Source organism: Chiloscyllium plagiosum, chromosome 1 (genome assembly GCF_004010195.1).
Source record: "Chiloscyllium plagiosum isolate BGI_BamShark_2017 chromosome 1, ASM401019v2, whole genome shotgun sequence".
Taxonomy (NCBI): Eukaryota; Metazoa; Chordata; class Chondrichthyes; order Orectolobiformes; family Hemiscylliidae; genus Chiloscyllium; species Chiloscyllium plagiosum.
In genome coordinates this window covers 149074892-149094219 of record NC_057710.1, presented here as the reverse complement: position 1 = coordinate 149094219, position 19328 = coordinate 149074892, and the positions used below count along the sequence as shown (strand labels likewise).

The 19328-nt window shown below is 39.3% G+C and overlaps 1 protein-coding gene and 1 long non-coding RNA gene across 5 annotated transcripts in view; both read left to right on the top strand.

The window, feature by feature from the left end:
- Positions 1–19328, top strand: part of smad1 (SMAD family member 1) — a 109163-nt gene that overhangs the window by 18067 nt on the left and 71768 nt on the right. For all 4 annotated transcript variants that reach the window (XM_043699185.1, XM_043699195.1, XM_043699166.1 and 1 more), the window contains exon 2: positions 7376–8004. In XM_043699185.1, coding sequence (XP_043555120.1) covers positions 7605–8004 — 400 coding nt within the window. In that variant the 5' untranslated portion in view covers positions 7376–7604. The remainder of the gene's footprint in view (positions 1–7375; positions 8005–19328) is intronic.
- LOC122554344 lies at positions 13223–17544 on the top strand. Its single transcript, XR_006312967.1, has 2 exons — positions 13223–13705; positions 16759–17544. It is a non-coding gene; the product is annotated as an uncharacterized LOC122554344 (long non-coding RNA).

The window sequence follows — 19328 nt, the reverse complement described above, 5'->3', positions numbered from 1 at the left end:
AGAATTCAAACCCGGGTCCCTGGAACAATGCCTGGGCCTCTGGATTAACAGTCCAGCGATGATACCACCTCTCCATTTAGGATTTTGAGAAGCGGTGGATAATTTAATGTTAAGCTGAAGTATGCAGCAGCTGCTTAACTTATGAAACCAGCTTAAAATACATCAGTCACTGGAGAATGGTACTTGTTGCAACCGTACTAAAAATGGGCGAAAGGTGACTAAATTTTAAAAGAACTAGTTGGATAAATTCCAATGCATCTGGATGTTTGCCTGAAGGCTATATGTAGAGTTAGAAGGTTGCTCATAATTTTTTACTTTTGGCAAGCTTATTTAAAAAGTTATGAAACTTTGATATTGTAGTGCATCTGCACTATCGCTAAGGTCTCACCTGCAAGCAGTTAATAAATCATCCTAAATGTGTTATGACTTGCAAAGAATTTAACAAAATCTTATTAGAGCATTTGATTTGATGAAGCCCAGTTAAAGGAGTGGTTTGTGTCTTTATAGAGTTAGTATTTTGAAGAGTTTTCTGTTTGATCCCAGGTTTCTACAGCTAAATGAGAATATAAAATTGAAATGAATTTTTCTGTTTTTGGAGAAAACCAAAAGCTGTAGGTTTTGAACTTCGACTGAGTTTTGAGTTAGTTATTATCAAGATTACATTTTCATTTGAAAAGAAAGTGTGTTTGGGAGCCCTTTTAATTTCATAGTTCTTGTGGAGACTCCAGATGAATCTCTGATTTTTGTACTTTGTTAAAATTCAATACTTTGTCCACAACTTTGATTTGTGGTAAAATAGAATGTGCTGGTCTGCACAACTTGGTTGAAGTCAATTCTTTACTCCAGACTCTGGTTTGTTTCGGCCACACTGACAACAGGTGGAACCTTGCTCCTATGCGCACGCGCGCTTTGTTGCGCTCTCTTGCTCCTGCGCGCATGCTGTGGAACACAGTATTCCAAAAGTGGCCTAACCAGTTTTCAATTCTGATCTCCTCCCATCAGAAGGATGCTGCTGAAAGGGTTCAGGAAAGGTTTACGACTCAAATCGTCCAGCCCTGGCAACATCATTGTAAAACCTTTTTGAAACCTTTCACGTTTCACAACTTTCTGATAGCGGGAAGACCAGAATTGAACAAAATATTCCAAAAGTGGCCTAACCAATGTCCTGTACAGCCTCCCAACTCAGGTACTCAATGCTGTTATCTATATTTCGACTAAAATTTGATTGTTAGATTTTGAATCATACATTGAAATATATGATTGAAATTGGCAATTGTGGCAGAGCTTTTGATGCCATTGTGATTTTGTACACCATATGCATGCTACAATTCTTCTGCTGGCAATGGGAGAATATGAATGATAAGTGTTTTTTAAAAAAGTAAACTTTTTGTTTGAGGGTTCTGCGGCAATTGACAAACGGTATGGGACAACACAATTTCAATTTTTTCTATTAATTAACTTATGCTGTTAACAATGAAAATAGAAGTTGATGGATATGGTGGAAAGTTCTTCTCGGATGACAATATAGCTTGTAGGCTTTGAAACATTTTCTTTCCTGCAGATCATGGTTTTCTTATCGCTAGTTTTCTTATTTACAATGAAAAGGAGCTCTCTTGTGGCATAGTGGTAGTGTCCCTGCTTCAAGTCCCATCTGCTTCAGAAGTCTGTTATTAAATCTTTACCTAGTTTTCAAATCAAACTATTCAATGTAGGTAAGATTGTCATTGTTTGTGTTTAATTATCTGTTAATTGCAATTCTGTGGGCTGAGGCTTGTTTTGATAATCAGAGTTATTATTTAAGCTTATGGTGCAAAATAAATCAAAATCTCAAGTGTCTATCGTAAAGCCAATAAAGTACTGAAGAAAAGGCAAAGAATTTTTCACCGTGATGCTGAAGTGTTGCATTTTTTCTAATTAATGTTTTTCTATGAAAAGTGTTTACTTTTCAAATATAAGAAATACTATATTCGAGGCCTTGTAATAACTTAACAAATTTATCTTCTGGTTAATTCACATATTAGGAAGGTCCCTGCTTTTATTCCTGGGTTGATGACAGTTGGTAACCGCTTCAGTCAACCTTATGTTGTAGATGTCCCAGGTCTCGTTAATTTTTAGACTTACCCTCTAAGTCTTGTCTTGAAACATATTTCTCTGATTACTGCTGGCTTTTTTTTTCTCCTCTTTTTCCTGCCTTCCAAGCATTTGTATGGTGCTTTTAAAGTAGTAAAGCATCTCTTGGCGGCTTAGGCCATTTTTTTCTTGATACCATACTATGTATGGAAGGTCAGAAAAAATGAACAAAATGAAGAGTTCAATTTTAAATTGCTAAACTATTTTTTGGTGTTTGAGTGATCGCGATCTGTGTGGCATGACTGACTGCCACAGACTTAAATAATTGCATCATTAACTGAGATCTTTAATTTGATTAGATTCATCACATGTACTCAATTCTGCTTCTTTCAACCAGTTCATATAGAAACATTGCATTAATTAAAGTCATAAGTAAAATAATATTCATTGCATCACACCTGAAACCTGTCTGATTGAGATACCAATATTTCTTTTTAGTTAAAAGATAAATGAGATTAAAAAACAAACTGCTGAAATAATTTATTATGGCAGCTCCTGATACTTATTTTGATAAGTCATAACTGAGGAATTTTCAGCTAAAATTTTGACTTGTGGGTTACAGTAATGGATGCTACTCCTCATCCTGCAGGAATACTGTTGACAAAAAAACAGCTTAGTTTGAAATAACAGTAATTCTTGGTGATAGTTATGTGTTTTATATTTATCAACACTCATTCTATAACTGATCTAACTTAAAGTTCCTTCATTATTATGTCTGTATTGGCATAATTATCTGTTGTAATTAAATAGCCAGCTATTCCGATGGGAGTTGGGCATAGATTTAGGCTCCTTTTTAGATCATGAATATTTTATCAGCAAATGTAGTTGGTCGGGGCAGAATTGCTTTGTGATGACCTGAATGTAGACAAGTACCTTTCCAAGCGAAAGTATTGCAGCTGGGTATCCCATTCCCTTGTAGATTATAGTTGACTTGCTTTCTGCAGCTGCATGCAGATGATCCTTTATTAGGAGTGTTTTAAAGGAGAACTCAACTTCTGCAACTGAAGAATTTAAAGGTTTTTTTAAAAAAAATAAATCTCCTGTTATGAGCTCTCAAAAGTTATTTTGCACTTGATAACTTTTTTTTCTCTTTCCCATTCCCTCTGAGTGTGCAGGGAAAGAGAAATACTGGTCCAGGTTTGTACTGGTAATGAAGATGAAACTGTCATTCACTAACAATACATGGGAAATGTAGTACCTCTAGTCATTGTACGTGCGCAGTCGAACATAGAAACCTCTAGGTTTCAATCAGTGAGCTCCCTGTTCTCATTTCAGAATTATTGAGCTTATACATTAATTCCTTGTGTGTTTCAATTTTAGTGTTTATTTTTTCTAAAATTAGAAAAAGTGAATGCTAAGATCTGTTAGCCCTGGTTTGTTGCCTCAGAACTTTTCAATGTGATTGGCCTCTTCAGCTAGTTGATGACCAACATCCTCTGCAGCTAGTGTCTGAATAAAGTTCATGTCAGAAAAGTGAAAATCTGGCAGATACCTTGTGAGCTTTATGGACAAGTTTCTTCTAAGGCAGCAAAAATGCTGTCATTTTATTCAGAATTCAAAATCCAGGCCATAATTTCATCAGTGCCAGAATTACCAAAATGATCACAGCATTCTGGCAGGTATTCAGAATGATATTCATCTTGCACCCTTTTATTATTTGGAAGGATTTTTTTGGAAAAAGGGGAATATTAGTTGTGATTTTTCTTCTCACTATCCATCCACTCAGCCCCCTTTCCCCCCCCCCCCCCAAAGCCAAATCCCTTGCTGCTCTTGAATAAAAACGTTTCATCATATGCCATATTATTCTCAGGGGCAATAGCTCTGGGGTTTTCTGTTGTGTTCTTTGTATTTTAGTACTGTTTATCATGCCTATTCAAAAATAAATGTGTGACGTGTCATATGTGTGCAAAAAGCATACCTTAGTAAATACAATATATCTTGCCATTTCCAACTCCAGTACTGCTTTGTGGAATTTTGATGCTGTTACATGCATTTTTCTATTAATTCTGAAGCGACTTCTTTCTGTAAGATTTTCCCATCTTTGTCTGTGGGTGCTGACTGAGCTGCAATTTATGTCTATTGTTTGTTATTTTGGTTTATGTTACTTGAATTCGACTCTAAGCAGCTCCCTTCCCTTCCCCTCTCAACATGAGAGGAGTGGTGCTTCTATCTCTGCCCACCAATAAATCTTACCTTGGAGGGTTGGAGAGCTTAGGCTTTGAATTTCTGGTAGGGAAATCTATTTCTAACAATTGTGCCTGAAATGTCTAATATTGTGTGCCATCAGGGGGAAACCACAATGAAGGAATTACAGAAGTCTGGATAATCCTTTTTAGTCCACAACAAAGCATTGTCATTTTTTTCAGATTAGCTTTGCAAATCCTTAATTGGTTCCGAAAAAGATGCATAATATAAATGCCAAAGCAATGGCGCATCCTGAGTTTCTGGTTCAGGATAGTGATTCCACTTCACAAATGGTGCATACAGTGGAGAGTAGTTTGGGTTTGATCCAGCCACTGTCGGCTCTGACCATAAATGAAAGCATCGATTTGCATGGTTAGCATTTGAGTTTGGAAATTTATCAAGAGGAACAATAATCATAGTGCAGTCAAGTTCATTTTAGGAGAATCAGAGTAAAAACCCAATCCATTCCAATTATCGCACTTGTCTACAAAATTTTTTTTGCATTTCTTTACCAGTGTTTGAACGGAGCCTTTTTAAAGTTCGAAGTTCTGATGGGTGCAGTACTCCTGGCAGCCATTCACTGTCCCTAAGTTTGTCCAGATGTAAACATGCACTGTGCTCCATAACCTTTGCAACAACTAAGCACAAGCTGTGCTCAATATTAGTCGCTGTTTGTACTGTTCTTTAAATGTGTGTGTTGCAGCAGACCAGGGTGGTATCCAACAGCAACTGGTCTGCTTGAAGTTCTTTTTGCTGCTGAAGTGGTGCTTGAAGGTTAACTCAGCCTATGATGCCCTTTCTTAAAAACGTTTAAGCTGCCTCAAATTGATGATGAGGGGATCTTTATCCTGGAGGGAATTTTTTTTTTTAGAAATCAACTCGTCCTGTGCCACTGGGCATCATTTAATAGACTTTTACGATATTGATTTAATTCTAGCGTAATGGCATTTGTAATCTAATTTGTAAAGTGTTCAGCCTCTGTTGCTGTCTTGGATTTATTTCACTTTAAGCCCTTGAAACCACTGCTGCAGATAGAAATCTAAAGTGCTGCATTTTAGAATTTTTTTAATAAAAAGGGGAAGAAAGCATTGTCTTAGAGTCATAGAGATGTACAGCACAGAAACAATCCTTCGGTCCAACCCGTCCATGCTGACCAGTTATCCCAACCCAATCTAGTCCCACCTGCCAGCACCTGGCCCATATCCCTCCAAATCCTTCCTATTCATGTACCCATCCAAATGCCTCTTAAATGTTGCAGTTGTACCAGCCTCCACCACTTCCTCTGGCAGCTCATTCCATACACGTGTCCCCCTTTGTGTGAAAAAGTTGCCCCTTAGGTCCCTTTTATATCTTTTCCCCACTCACCCTAAACCTATGTCCTCTAGTTCTGGACTCCCCTAACCCAGGGAAAAGACTGTCCATTTATCCTATCCGTGCCCCTTATAATTTTGTAAACCTCTATAAGGTCACCCCTCAGCCTCCGATGCTCTCGGGAAAACAGCCCCAGCCTATTCAAGGTCTCCCTATAGCTCAAATCCTCCAACCCTAGCAACACCCTTGTAAATCTTTTGTGAACTCTTTCAAGTTTCACAACATCTTTCCGATAGGAAGGAGACCAGAATTGCATGCAATATTCCAACAGTGGCCTAACCAATGTCCTGTACAGCTGCAACATGACCTCCCAACCCCTGTGCTCAATACTCTGACCAATAAAGGAAAGCATACCAAACGCCTTCTTCACTACCCTATCTACCTGTGACTCCACTTTCAAGGAGCTATGATCCTGCCCTCCAAGGTCTCTTTGTTCAGCAACACTCCCTAGGACCTTACCATTAAGTGTATAAGTCCCGCTAAGATTTGCTTTCCCAAAATGCAGCACCTCTCATTTATCTAAATTAAACTCCATCTGCCACTTCTCAGCCCATTGTGTTTTTCAATGACTCTCCAAATTGCTAACAGTTAATGACTTCACTGAAAAGTACATAACTATTGTCATATAAGAAGTCCTAGTATCAATATGATTATTGCTACCTAAAGTACTTGACATTTTGCTCCAGAATACTGCAGTCATATTGTCAAGTGGAATGGTTAGTGCAACAAATGACCTTCCCTTTTGCTTTGTTCCCCTTTGGTTAGTTTGATGGAAGTAATTTTAGCAAATCCTTCCTGGCTCAGGCTGTTCTGACTTGAACTTTTAGTAATTTTCTTGTCTTGGAATATAATTTAGTTAACAAGGAGAGATAAGTTGTTTGTCAAAACTAGTTTACAGACAAATGATTTTTTTTAGAGAGGCCACGTTGCTTTTTAAAAAAAACATGGTAGTGTTAATTTAGTACTAACTGCATATCCTCTTGATGGATGGTAAGAAAGGAGGTGAGTAAGAAAGTCAGCATTGATTCAGAATCGACTAATGTTATCACTGCTTTTCAGCCAAGGTCAGAATATTTTGTTTGTTTTTGTGAAAAACGTTTGGGAATAGATCTGAATCCTAACTCATCTGTCACGTTGGGCTGTAAAAATACCCTTTCCTAAATCTGTATACTTTTGCTTAAAATTTTCACACTTTTTAGTAGGAATATTGCAAGTTTAAAATGTTATTTGTACTTTATTCAGAAGCAAACATGAGAGAATAGCAAACTACTGTACATGAAATTGGATTGAATCTGCATGTAACCATTAGATGTAATGTCTGGCCAGCCGTTTTGACTTTGAAACTCTTAGATGACACTAATGGTGTTTCTAAATAAAACTATGAATAGACCTTCACAATTCATTTACGTGAAACCAAAATGGAATTTGAAAATGGTTAATTTATGCAAGTTGAATCTTGAAATCCTAATATCTGAATTGCTAACTGCAGTTCTAGCTTGTTAGCAATAATACTTGTAAACACTAAGTGCCAGACTTAGTGTCCCCCCAATTTTCTTTTTACACAGTATCTTCAGAAGGCATTGAGAGGGTTTGGAGTATTTAGATTTTAATTATTGCTGTAAATAAAAATCAGATAATGTTGAACAAGATTTTCTCAGACTAACTTTTCAATCTCTTGTTTTCTCTTTAGATACAGAAGAAAAATATCTGAACACATTCCATCACACAACTAAGACTCTCTCTGCCTTTGGATTTTTTTCAAACAAGTACTTTGGGACATTCCAAATAAAAGTGCTCAGAATTTCATAATCTCCAGTGGATTTGATGCTTAAAATAGTACTCTTAGAAACCATTGTTCAGAATTTGTTCATTTCTTATACACAATAGCATCCTTGCTATTGGCTTAAAAACTGGTCAGGATGACAATGGCAAGTTTGTTCTCATTTACCAGCCCAGCTGTGAAACGCCTACTGGGCTGGAAGCAAGGTGATGAGGAAGAAAAGTGGGCAGAAAAAGCTGTTGATGCACTAGTCAAAAAACTTAAGAAGAAGAAAGGAGCTATGGAGGAGTTGGAGAAGGCACTAAGCAGTCCAGGTCAGCCCAGTAATTGTGTCACTATTCCCCGCTCTCTAGATGGTCGACTTCAAGTATCGCATCGTAAAGGACTACCGCATGTAATTTATTGTCGGGTATGGCGATGGCCAGATCTTCAAAGTCATCATGAACTGAAACCACTAGAGTGTTGTGAATTTCCATTTGGCTCAAAACAGAAAGAGGTCTGCATTAATCCATACCACTACAAACGAGTTGAAAGCCCTGGTAGGTCATTTGGTTAATCTATGTATGATAGAATATTTATTACTGAATATACATGCCGAAGGCAAAATGTCTGGAAGTGGGCAGAATTTTCCTTGAGTTAATAAGTAACTGAAATCTACATCCATGTCTTTGATTTTTTTTGTCAGACTTTCCTAATGGATACTTAATCAAGCTGATTCTTGGATATTTCCAAATTTTTAATGTGAACTTGGTTTTAATTATCATTTCACCTCGCTTCCATAGTATTGAGCATGAGGTTTCCACAGGAAACTTGCATTTGTTTAGCTTTGGAGGAAGCCCTGTGTCAACCCTGAAATATAGGGTTTCCATGGCACAACTGCCTGAGTGTACTGCATAAGTTTAAATCTCCTTATTTAAATAGGCATATTCATACGTTGAAGACGGACAGGTTAGAGAAGATTCACTTGGTGAACTTATTGAAACGTCAAGAATTTGAGAGAGTTTCTTGTGTTGCATTCAAAATAAATGATCACCCATTTAAGATGGGGATGAAAAGAGAAAATTCTTCTCGTTTGTTTCATCTTGGGAATTTCTGTATTCCAGCATAGTCTAGGCTGTGTCACTGAATATTAGATGGATTTGTAATTGGCATAAATGGAGGGTTATGGGGACAGGCTCAACTTAAGGTAATTATTGATCCAGTTGTGACTTTTTCGGATGGTGGGGCAAGTCTAAGGAACCATACAGATTACACGTTTTATGGCACAGTGTGGTGTTCCTATCTTTGGGCCAGAAGACCCGGGATTAAATCCTACCTGTCCCAGTCATGTATTGTAACTTGCCTGGACAGCTTGGTTGAAAATATCTACTCTTCCAACTTTTGGCTCTTCGAAGTTTAAGTAATTGGAAGAATGTTGGCTATTATGATGCAAAATAAATTGAACAAACCATCCAAGGTTTTGCCAATTTCAAATTATAATCCCCAGTTAAAAACTAATATTGCACTATTTATTGGCTAAAATTTTTTACAGTTTGGAGCTTCCCTACTTTTGCTCACCATGAAAGATATTTTTTATTGACATGTTGAACTTCCTCTCAACCAAAATTTAAATTTTGTGTGCATGCTTTGCAGCATGCCTTAGGACCAGCAGTTTATCTGCTGTATTATACTGGAAATATTATGAGGGAAATTTTCAAGTATTTAATGTGAAATGGAACTAGTTAATACTCAAAAAGGACAAGAACGGACACATGGCAAAGAAGTGTAATGAGTGATACCAATGAAGGAAAGGTTCATTGGTATTGCGGAGTGGGAGTCGCATATGTCAGACTTTTTTTTTTCTCCCTCTGGAGACTGGCTTCTCTCGATTTTCATTGTGTCACAAAATATCAAAAGGGAATACTGAATTTTCTAACTTTAAAAACTTACCCTCAAGTCGCGAGCATACCAGAGCATTATCTGCAAAGTTTCTACTTACTTCCTTTAAAACCTTTAGGACAAGGCTGTTTCAACCCTGAGTATTTGCTATTTATGACCATGTTAATTTTGGTTAGTTCCTATCTTTGATTCAATATTAATTTCCTTGGTACTTCTGACACACTGATCGGGTGCTCCATTGTAATAGTGAAACAAAGTAATTGTTGATTATTTTCATTGATTACAGTGATTTGGGAGAAGAGGGGTGGCAAGAGGTGGTGGTAAGGCTTATGCTGCTGCGGAGCTGTGTCGTGTGTTTGAAATTAAAAATCTTGCTGTAGTAGCTGTGACCAAATCACTGAAGTTCTTTACACAGATTTGTTGTTATGTTTGTAGTGTGAGAATCTAAACCATCAAATACTCAACTACTTGCCAGGTTCTTAAAGGAAAAATGTCTTTCCCCACCTCCACTGGAAATGAACATTTCACTTAACCAGTGTAGTTCAGTAATTCATTCGTCAAAGACACCCAACCTTTTTTTTAAAGAGATGTAAGCCCCCTTTAACTTATGAGTACTGCAGGCTTCTTATCTATCCATGGGCAAGCTGACAACTGATATAAACACAAGCTGTACTGACAGCTTACTCAAGCCATGGAAATAAGACATGTGTTTCAAAGTGGTACGTGCTGCACCACGTTCTGGCAGGCACAGATGACACATCATCATTTTGGGCAGAATTTTATAGGCAGAAATAGATCAAAGGTATATTGACTTAGCATATATTTGATGCAAAGAAAGTAAATATACATGGACGGCCTTCAAAGGAGAGATGATTTGTGTATAGACATGACTCATTATATTGAGAAGGAGAGAAATTCAATAATAGAACAGACTTAAAAGCTTTGTATCTTAACGCACAAAGCATTCGGAATAAGGTGGACAAACTGATGGCACAAATTGAGGATAAATTAATATGATCTCATTAACCATGTTTCTGTAATGGCTACAAGGAGATCAAAAGTGGTAACTTAACATTTAGGGATGTTTTGACCTTTTTGGACAGAGGGAAGTCCATAAGAGATGAAATGAGAACAGTTGTGAGAAAAGATATAGGCTCAGATAATGTAGAGTTTATTTGAGTGGAGGTTTTAAAATAGCAAAGTAAAGAATACATTGGTCGAAGCAGTGTATAGTCCTCCAAATGGTAGCCAGTCTGGGAAAATAAATCATCAAGTAAAAGGCGCATGTAAAAAGAGTAGAGCAACAATTATACCTGATTTTAAACTTGTTGATTGGGTGAATCAAATTGGTAAAGGGTTGTTTGATAACAAGTTTATTGAGTGCATTTGCAATATTTTCCTAGAGCAATGTCATGGAGCCAACCAGAAAGCAGGCTGTCTTGGATCTGGTTATCGGAAATCCGGCTGGTTTAATGACCTTGGAGTGAAAGATCCCAAGGAAGTAGTGATCATAGTGTGATATAATTTAATGTGCAGCTTGACAGTAAGAAACTTGGGTGCAAACATCTGTGTTTACGTTCAAGGGAATTTTTGGTCACATGGTGGCTCTGGTTAGCACAGCTGCCTCACAGCACCAGGAACCCAGGCTCAATTCCAGCCTGTAGTGTCTGTCTGTGTGGAGTTTGCACATTCTCCCCATGTCTGCTTGGGTTTCCTCTGGGTGCTCCCAGTTTCCCCTCTCAGTCCAAAGATGAGCAAGTTAGGTGAATTAGCCAAGTAAAATTCCCATGGTGTTCAGAGATTGTCAGTTAGGTGCACTAGTCAGGGTAATGAAAGTAATAAGGTAGGGGAATGGATCTGGCTGAGATGCTCTTCGGAGGATCGGTGTGGACTTGTTGGGCCAAATGGCCTGTTTCCATAGTGTAGGGATTCTATGATATATTCTGGATTTGTGGTGCTGGAAGAGCACAACAGTTCAGGCCGCATCTGAGGAGCAGTAAAATCGACGTTTCGGGCAAAAGCCCTTCATCAGGAATACAGGCAGAGAGCCTTAGCTCTCTGATATATGATTTAGCTAAAATGAACTGGGCAGATAAATGAGCAGGAATGACATCAAGCAAATAATAGCGGACATTTTAAGGAGCTAATTCATGATTCTTAGCACAAACACATCTAATAGGGGGGAATGAGAAGGATAAATCAACCATGGCCAACCACGGATGTTAAGGAGAGTATGAAGTTGAAAGAAAAAAAAAAGTCCAAAATCAGTGATAACTTCAAAGACTGGGATAACTTCAGAATCCAGTAAAGGAGAAGTTTCAAGATAATAAAGACAGGAAAATAAAAAGTGAGATCAAAATAAACATAACCCCCTTAGAAAATGAATCTGGGAAATGATTTTAGGGAACAAGAAATGGCAGAGAAGTTGAACAGATATTCTGCATCAGCCTTTATGGTTGAAGATACTTTGAACATCTCATTAGTACTAAAAAAAAGTACTGGGGAGGAATGAAGTACCATCACCATCATCTAAATAAATAGTATTAAACAAACTAATAGAGTGCAAGACAGATAAGTCCCCTGTCCCTGATGGCTTGTATCCTAAAAGAGGTAGCAAATGAGATAGTGGACGTATTGGTTGTTTTCCAAAAATCGTTGGATTCTCGAGGTTATAGAGACCTGAAAAACTGCTAATATAACATCAGTTTTCAAAAAAAGGGGTTTGGGAGCCAGAAGTAGGTAACTAATAGGCCAGTTAGCCTAACACCTGTTGTCGGAAAGTATTTGAATCGAATATTAAGGAGATAATAGCAGAACATAATGAACTTTGAAAATTAAGAGGCAACAATGAGGGGGTAACTTTAAATAATCACCATCACTATGGAACAGTTGTTGGGAAAATGTTTAAATGCGAATTTTGACAAGTCCCACAGCCAGATGGCGTGCATCCCAGGATCTTCAAGTAAAGTGGTTTGCAGACTCATCCATGCTGACCATATACAGAGGAACCTCGATTATCCGAAAGAGATGGGTGGGCTCTATTTCATTCGGATAATTGATTTTTCGGTTAATCTGTTCAATGCCTTTCCTCTGGGGTTCGGAAATTTCTGTAAAGTCTGCTCCCTGTTCAGGGGATGAGGCAGCATCGCAGCACACGTGAGCTCCTGCCCCCAATCCTGTTCAACGCTGCCCTCACCCCCTGCCCTCCCCCTAAACCCCATCCAACATCGCGCCCCCATCTGCCCTCCAACGAGGACCCTTGCCCATACCCAACACTGCCTCCCAGTCACCCCCAAATCCTGTCCAACACCGACCCTGCCCATCCTCCCAACCCCGTGCAATACCACCTCCCGCTCCCTGCCCACCTGTCCAATACCACCCGTGTCCACCACCCAATGCTGTCCAGCACCCCCGCCCAACACTGCACCCTGCCCACCCCCGCATCCCTCTCCCTTTAGAGATTATCTGGGGAAGGAGGGTTTAGGGAACACTGCTGTGTAGAACTCCAGGAAAAGTGTGGGGAGAGGGAGGGGGTGGGAAGTCAGTCATTTAGAGACAGTGCTTGTGCTCCCATCATTCCAGGACTGTTCAGGGCAGCACTTTTGATCACTGTAAACAAAAGACACGATGGAGTGTTGGAAGCACATCTTTGATGTAATGTTTCTGTCGGGACCTCGATCTCCTTCGGAGAATCTGATTTTTGGATAATTGATATTCGGATGATCGAGGTTCCCCTGAATCCTAAATTATTATAGTCCTGTTTGCCAGCATTCAGCCCCCATCCCTCTGAATCCTTCCTATTTGTACACCCATCCAGATGTCTTTAAGTGTTGTAACTGTACCAGCCGCCACCATTTCCTCTGGCAGCCCATTCCATATATGCACCACCCTCTGTGTCGAAACGTTGTCCCTTAGGTCCTTTTTAAATCTTTCCCATCACACCTTAAACCTTGTGCTGTCTAGATTTGGGCTCCCTTACCCTGGGGAAAGGACCTTTTTGGATATTCACCCTACCAATGCCCCTCATTTTATAAACTTCTAAGATCATCCCTTAGCATCTGGCAAGCAAGGAAAAATAGCCTCAGCCTCTTCAGTGTCTCCCTATAGTTGAAACTCTCCAACCCTGGCAACATCGTTGTAAATCTTTCCTCAACCCTTTCAAGTTTCACCACATCTTTTCTATTGCAGGGAGACCAGAATTGAACACACTATTCCAAAATTGGCCAAAACAATTTCCTGTGCAGTCACAAAATGACCTCCCAATTCTTATACTCAACGCATTGACCAATGAAGGCAAGCATACCAAATGCTTTCTTCTGTATCCTGCCGACCTGTGACTTCACTGTGAACCTGCACTCCAAGGTCTGTTAAAGTAATATTTGGACAAATGCCAAAAGGCCTGATCAAAAAACTTACTTTAAGGATCACCTTATCAAAGGAAAAAAATAAGTTGGGAAGTAGAGATGTTTCGGGCAAAAGCCCTTCATCAGGAACAGAGGCAGGAAACCTCCAAGGTGGAGAGATAAATTGGAGGGGCTAGGGAGAAAGTAGCAAAGAGTATTTAGGTGAATGGGGATGGGGATGGAGGTGATCTTCAGGGCAGAGGAGACGACCAGAGAGACTCTGAGATTCTTGTGGAGAGAGGAGGAGAACTTCTTCAAGGTAAGCACCCTTGCAAGAGGATTCGCAGTGAATTCTTGCAGTCCACTTTCAACTCTACTCCCTTGTATCTGCTCCTTGATGGGCTTTCCTCCAAGTTAAATACAACTATGCATCAACGGTTGAACCATTAGTCCTCCTTTTACAGCAAGTGAACTGCTCTTTTTCCATCTTGTATGTCATTTTATGTTTTCCACCTACTATTTGCTGATATCTTGTTAATTCTCCTGGTAAAGCCCCCTATGCTACTTTGTTGAGTCTATGGGATACAGACTTGATCGTATGAGATCTGCAATTAGTTTGACAATGCACCACCGAATTTGACTGAGACACCAGGCACTATCAGGCTCCGTGATCTCTGCCAAAACACATTACTGCGAAAGATTCCTTTCCCTCCATTGTCTGAAGTGTTAAATCTCTTTTCCTTGTCCATCTGTTCACCCCCTAACAGCTAACGCATTGTCACTGTTGAGGTCACTCATTTGGTTGCCTCCCTTTGCAAGCTGATCAGTTCACAAGGCTTCACTTGCAATAGCATCTTTTTCTAGTCCAGCACTTGCCAAACTGTAGTTTGTGAGCCGCCTCTCTTCTGAAGCCCTGATGGTTCCTGGTGAACCCATGTTCCGTTTTAGTCCCTCCCTGAGGCATGACATTGTAAGGGAAATGAATAAACTTGGCAGGTGAGCAAGGAGCTTCTATAAAGGTGTATGCTGCAAACCTTTCGGAAGCTGCTGGTCACATTTGCAGCATGTTTTCTCCTGTTTGGCCTGGGTTCCCACCTGCTATCTTTACAAGGGTGCTCTGTTATGGCATCTGCATAACAATCCTCGGCCAAGAATCTGGAGTGGACCTTGAACGAGTCTTCACTCAGAATATGGAGTGCTTGACTGAAACCTTTGTACAAAGGTTCAAATACTGATTTCATTTGCACATAATAGATTATTACATAATGCATCGCACAAACCCAGTTACTGAATAATACCGTGCTGCTTTAATGCAGTTTTGATTTTGTTGACGTCTGCGGTCACGCACAACTTAAAATAGTATAGGAAACACAGCTAAGGTTCCTATCCCATCTTTGCATATGCCCTTCCTGAGCTCATGTCACCTGCGATCTCTTGCCTTGATTGCATGCATATTAAATTGTCATTCATTGTTTTCCAACTGATGCTCATGGTAAAGAGCTTTTCCCTTTTTGACCATTTGCCCCTCAACTGCCATGATGAGCCACCTTAAACTTACCCTTGATTCCTCTGTCTTCAAAAATACCCACCAAATTCAATCTCTTATCTCTGCTCCTTTAACATGTTACCCCCTGAATCTTTACTTGTCTTATTGCTTAGATTAGGAATGAGCGTATCTGGTGTATAAATTGTTTAGCATTAGACTTCAAATCTGGCTGAGTAACAGCAAACAGAATTGCTGGCTACTCTAATATCCTGGAAAGTAAAGGTGAGTATTGGATTTTTATTCTCTCAGACGGTACAGAATATGCCCCAGTCAAAGATGTGTCATCCTCTATGTCCAGTACACCTATCTCTCTCGGTACTTGAAACTTTCTTTCATGCCTTTCTCACCTCAGCATACGTCATTCAAAGTGACATCTGAGACAATTTCTCATCTTTTATCCTTGGGTCATTCAAAATTCTGCTGGCCCGATCCTACCTTGGTTCAAGTCCTGCTTACCTGTTGGTCCTGCACCTGCTGTACTGTGTTGTCTTCCACCTGTGCCTCAACCTACAGGTCTCCTGCTCATGTTAACTGTCTTTATTATTATACTCCTCTACTGAATCCCCCTTCTAAATATATTATTTCCAGCCTTACATTCCTCGAAGAATACTGCATTTCACTCTTGCCTTTTATCAGTCTGTCCTCCCTTTGTCTTTCAATTGGTGACCATGCCATCCAGGCCCTTTTGGTCTCTAATTATATCCTTTAACTTCTCCATTTCCCCCTTTTCCTTTTTAGATCCTCCTTTAAAATGACTTATTTGACTGAAGCTTTAGTTACTTTATGATCCTTACCTAGCTTGACATCCTTTTGTATCTGGTTATATTTCCATCGATCACCTTGTGATTTTTTTTAACATTAGGTGTTGTATTAGCTTAGTTTTTATGGTTGTTAAATTGCTGTTTTTGGGCAAGAAAGGCCAATTTTGAAATGATTGTATTAACAATGCAGTTAGAGAGTTCCTTGTTTGCTGAAAGGATCAGATTGGGTGGTTTACATAACAAGGTATGCAGGGTAAAAAGGTAGTGAGCTTTTAAACATAAACTGTTAGGTATTTTTTGCAACACTGAGTGTATCGTTGCTATTAATTGATTTTTGTGCAATTAGTATTTTGCACAAACAGTAATGTTTTGTTTGCATCCTGTCAAAAGTCACTTATTCTGGGTACTGCATGTTTTTAATAGCATCTGAAATGGATCCTTGAGGTATGCTCATTTCCACTTATACTCCTGCTTATGTCACCTTATTCTCAGTTATGTTTTAGAGTAACTACTGAATATGGTATCTGTACTAAAGTAAAAATCTGAAACATGTATTAATCAGCTTCAACTAACCCTAAAATATTTTGGACTGTGACTCCTATTTTAACACTTGAAAAATTGATGTGACCATCAGAAGCCAATTAAAAATAAGCAGCATAGTAACTCTCTGTATTTAGAAGTTTGCATGTCCTAAATCAACTTGCTGCATACATAAGAATCTGTGTTTTAATGTTTTGTAAAAGTTTTATTATTTCATTTACTTAGACTTCAGCCAAGATCTCCATTGACAAGACGACTAAAAAACGGCCCTTTTCTCGATTTTTGGCTCAGGATGGCTGCAACTACACAATCTGGACACTCAAGCCTGCTCCATCATTTAATAAGATCTTTATTGATCTGCTTGTGTTTTCAATTCCACATTCGTAACAAATCCTGATAATCCTATATTTCCCCTGCCCATCAAGAATCTATTTACTTCTATCTTAAAAAATATTCAAGACTCTGCCACCATTGCTTTCTCGACAAAAGTGTTACAAAATTGTACAACCCTCAGAAAATTTCTCATCCTCTTCTGTCTTGAAAGGATGACCTGTGTTTTTGGATGAGCCCACAAGAGCATATATCATTTCCACTTCTAATTTATCAAAACCTTTTGAGGATCTTCAATCTGGTCATCCTCACTCCAGTGGAAACAAGCAGAGTCTATTTGACCTGTCCTTTTAAGACAACCTGCTCCTTCCAGGTGTCAATCTAATAAACCTCCACTGAACTGCCTCAAATGTGTTTACATCCATACTTGAGTAAGGACACCAAAAGTGCACACTGTATTCATGATTGATCTCACCTGTACCCTTTTGAAGAGAAGATTAATATTGCTTACTTTTATATTTGGTTCCTCTTGTAATAAAGAAAAGCATTTCATTAGCTGCCTGCATACTAACCTTTTGTGAATCCTAAATCCATCTGCACCTCTGAATTATGTTTGTTCACTGTTAAGAAATGCTCTGATCACTTTGGCTAGAACAATAAAAAGCAATTTCATATTTCCCACATTATACTCCATCTGCTTCACTTTTGCCAACTCACTCAATCTATCTATATTAGTCTTCAACTCCTTTATGTTGTATTTAGCACACTTACCAGTCTACTTTGGTTCAAATTTACCATTTGCAAATATAACTATCATGCCTTTGTCAAAGTCATTGATCTACAGTATTCGAGAAGATTTGTACCTCAGGTTGCGCATGAGATTATTGACTTAGTTACTAAGCTGATAAGTTTGATCGCAGACATTTTTTCACCATTCTAGGTAACATCAGTGCACCTTCAGTGAAGCATTGGTGTTCTGTCATGCTTGCTATTTGTGTATAGTACTGCTGGGGCTGGTGTCATTTCCATTGTTGCTGGTTCTGTTTCTTAGTGGTTGGTATATGGGATCCAATTCTGCATGTATCTTAATGGAGTTCTGGGTTAGAGTCATAGAGATGTACAGCACGGAAACAGAGCCTTCGGTTCAACCCGTCCATGCTGACCAGTTATCCCAACCCAATCTAGTCCCACCTGCCAGCATGTGGCCTATATCCCTCCAAACTCTTTCCAGTCATATACTCATACTCATCCAAATGCCTTTTAAATGTTGCAATTGTGCTAGCCTCTACCATTTCCTCTGACAGCTCATTCCATACACGTACCACCCTCTGTGTGAAAAGGTTGCCCCTTGGGTCACTTTTATACCTTTCCCCTCTCACTCTAAACCTCTGCCCTCTAGTTTTGGACTCTCCCACCCCAGGGAAAAGACTGTCTTTTTATCCTATCCATGACCCTGATGATCTTGTAAATCTCTATAAGATTACCTACAACTGCACTTTCAAGGAGCTATGAACCTGCACTCCAAAGTCTCTTTGTTCAGCAACACTCCCTAGAACCTTACCATAAAGTGTATAAGTCCTGCTCTTTTTTAAAAAGTTAAAATTACTTACCGGTAGCGGACAGCGGTGGTTTCCCTTTCACAGAAGGAGTGGGAGCAGCAGAGAAAGTGACAAGAACCAGAGGGGCAGCCGGGAAGGAAAGCAGTGACCATATATATATCAGCAAGGACAAGAGTAGGGAAGTAATTCTGGAACTTTTTGAAACATTGTATTATAGCTGTAGCCTAACCAATGTGCAGTTCTGGAATCCACATTATAGGGGTGATGTGATAGCACTGGAGATGAGATTTACCAGGATGTTGCTGGTTAGAGAGCTTCAGTTATGAAGAGAGATTGGTCAGGCTAGGGCTGTTTGTCCTCAAGCAGAGGCAGCTGAAAGGAACATGACTGAGATGCATAAAATTATGAGTGACATAAATAAGATAGACAGCAAGAATCCTTTCTCCTTGATTTGGGGGGGGGGGCAGAATCAATGACCAGGAGGTACAAATTTTAAATAAGAGGCAGAGGATTTAGAAGTGATGTGAGAAAAACCCTTTCATCCAGTAGATAGTGGGAATCTTGAACTCCCTGTCTGCAGGAGTACTAAAGGCAGAGATATGCATTGCATTGGAGAAGTATTTAAATGTGAACTTGCCATGCCAATCACCTGTGCTGTAAATCTCTTTGATTCTATGATCCCCTAAAGAGATTCGCAGTCAATGAAATTCTATTGAAGTGCAGTCACTTCCACCTGCAAGTTAAATTCTGCGATGATGCTGTGGCTTTAAGAGGTGTTTTTTGTCCTGGGTTCTTTTAGAGAGAGATAAGGGAAGATGTACCGAGCAGTCTATGAAAAGATAAGCAGCTTGGGAAGCATTGACTGTTTTTAAGAAGCTGGAACAATAGAAGCAGCCTGAATGCGTG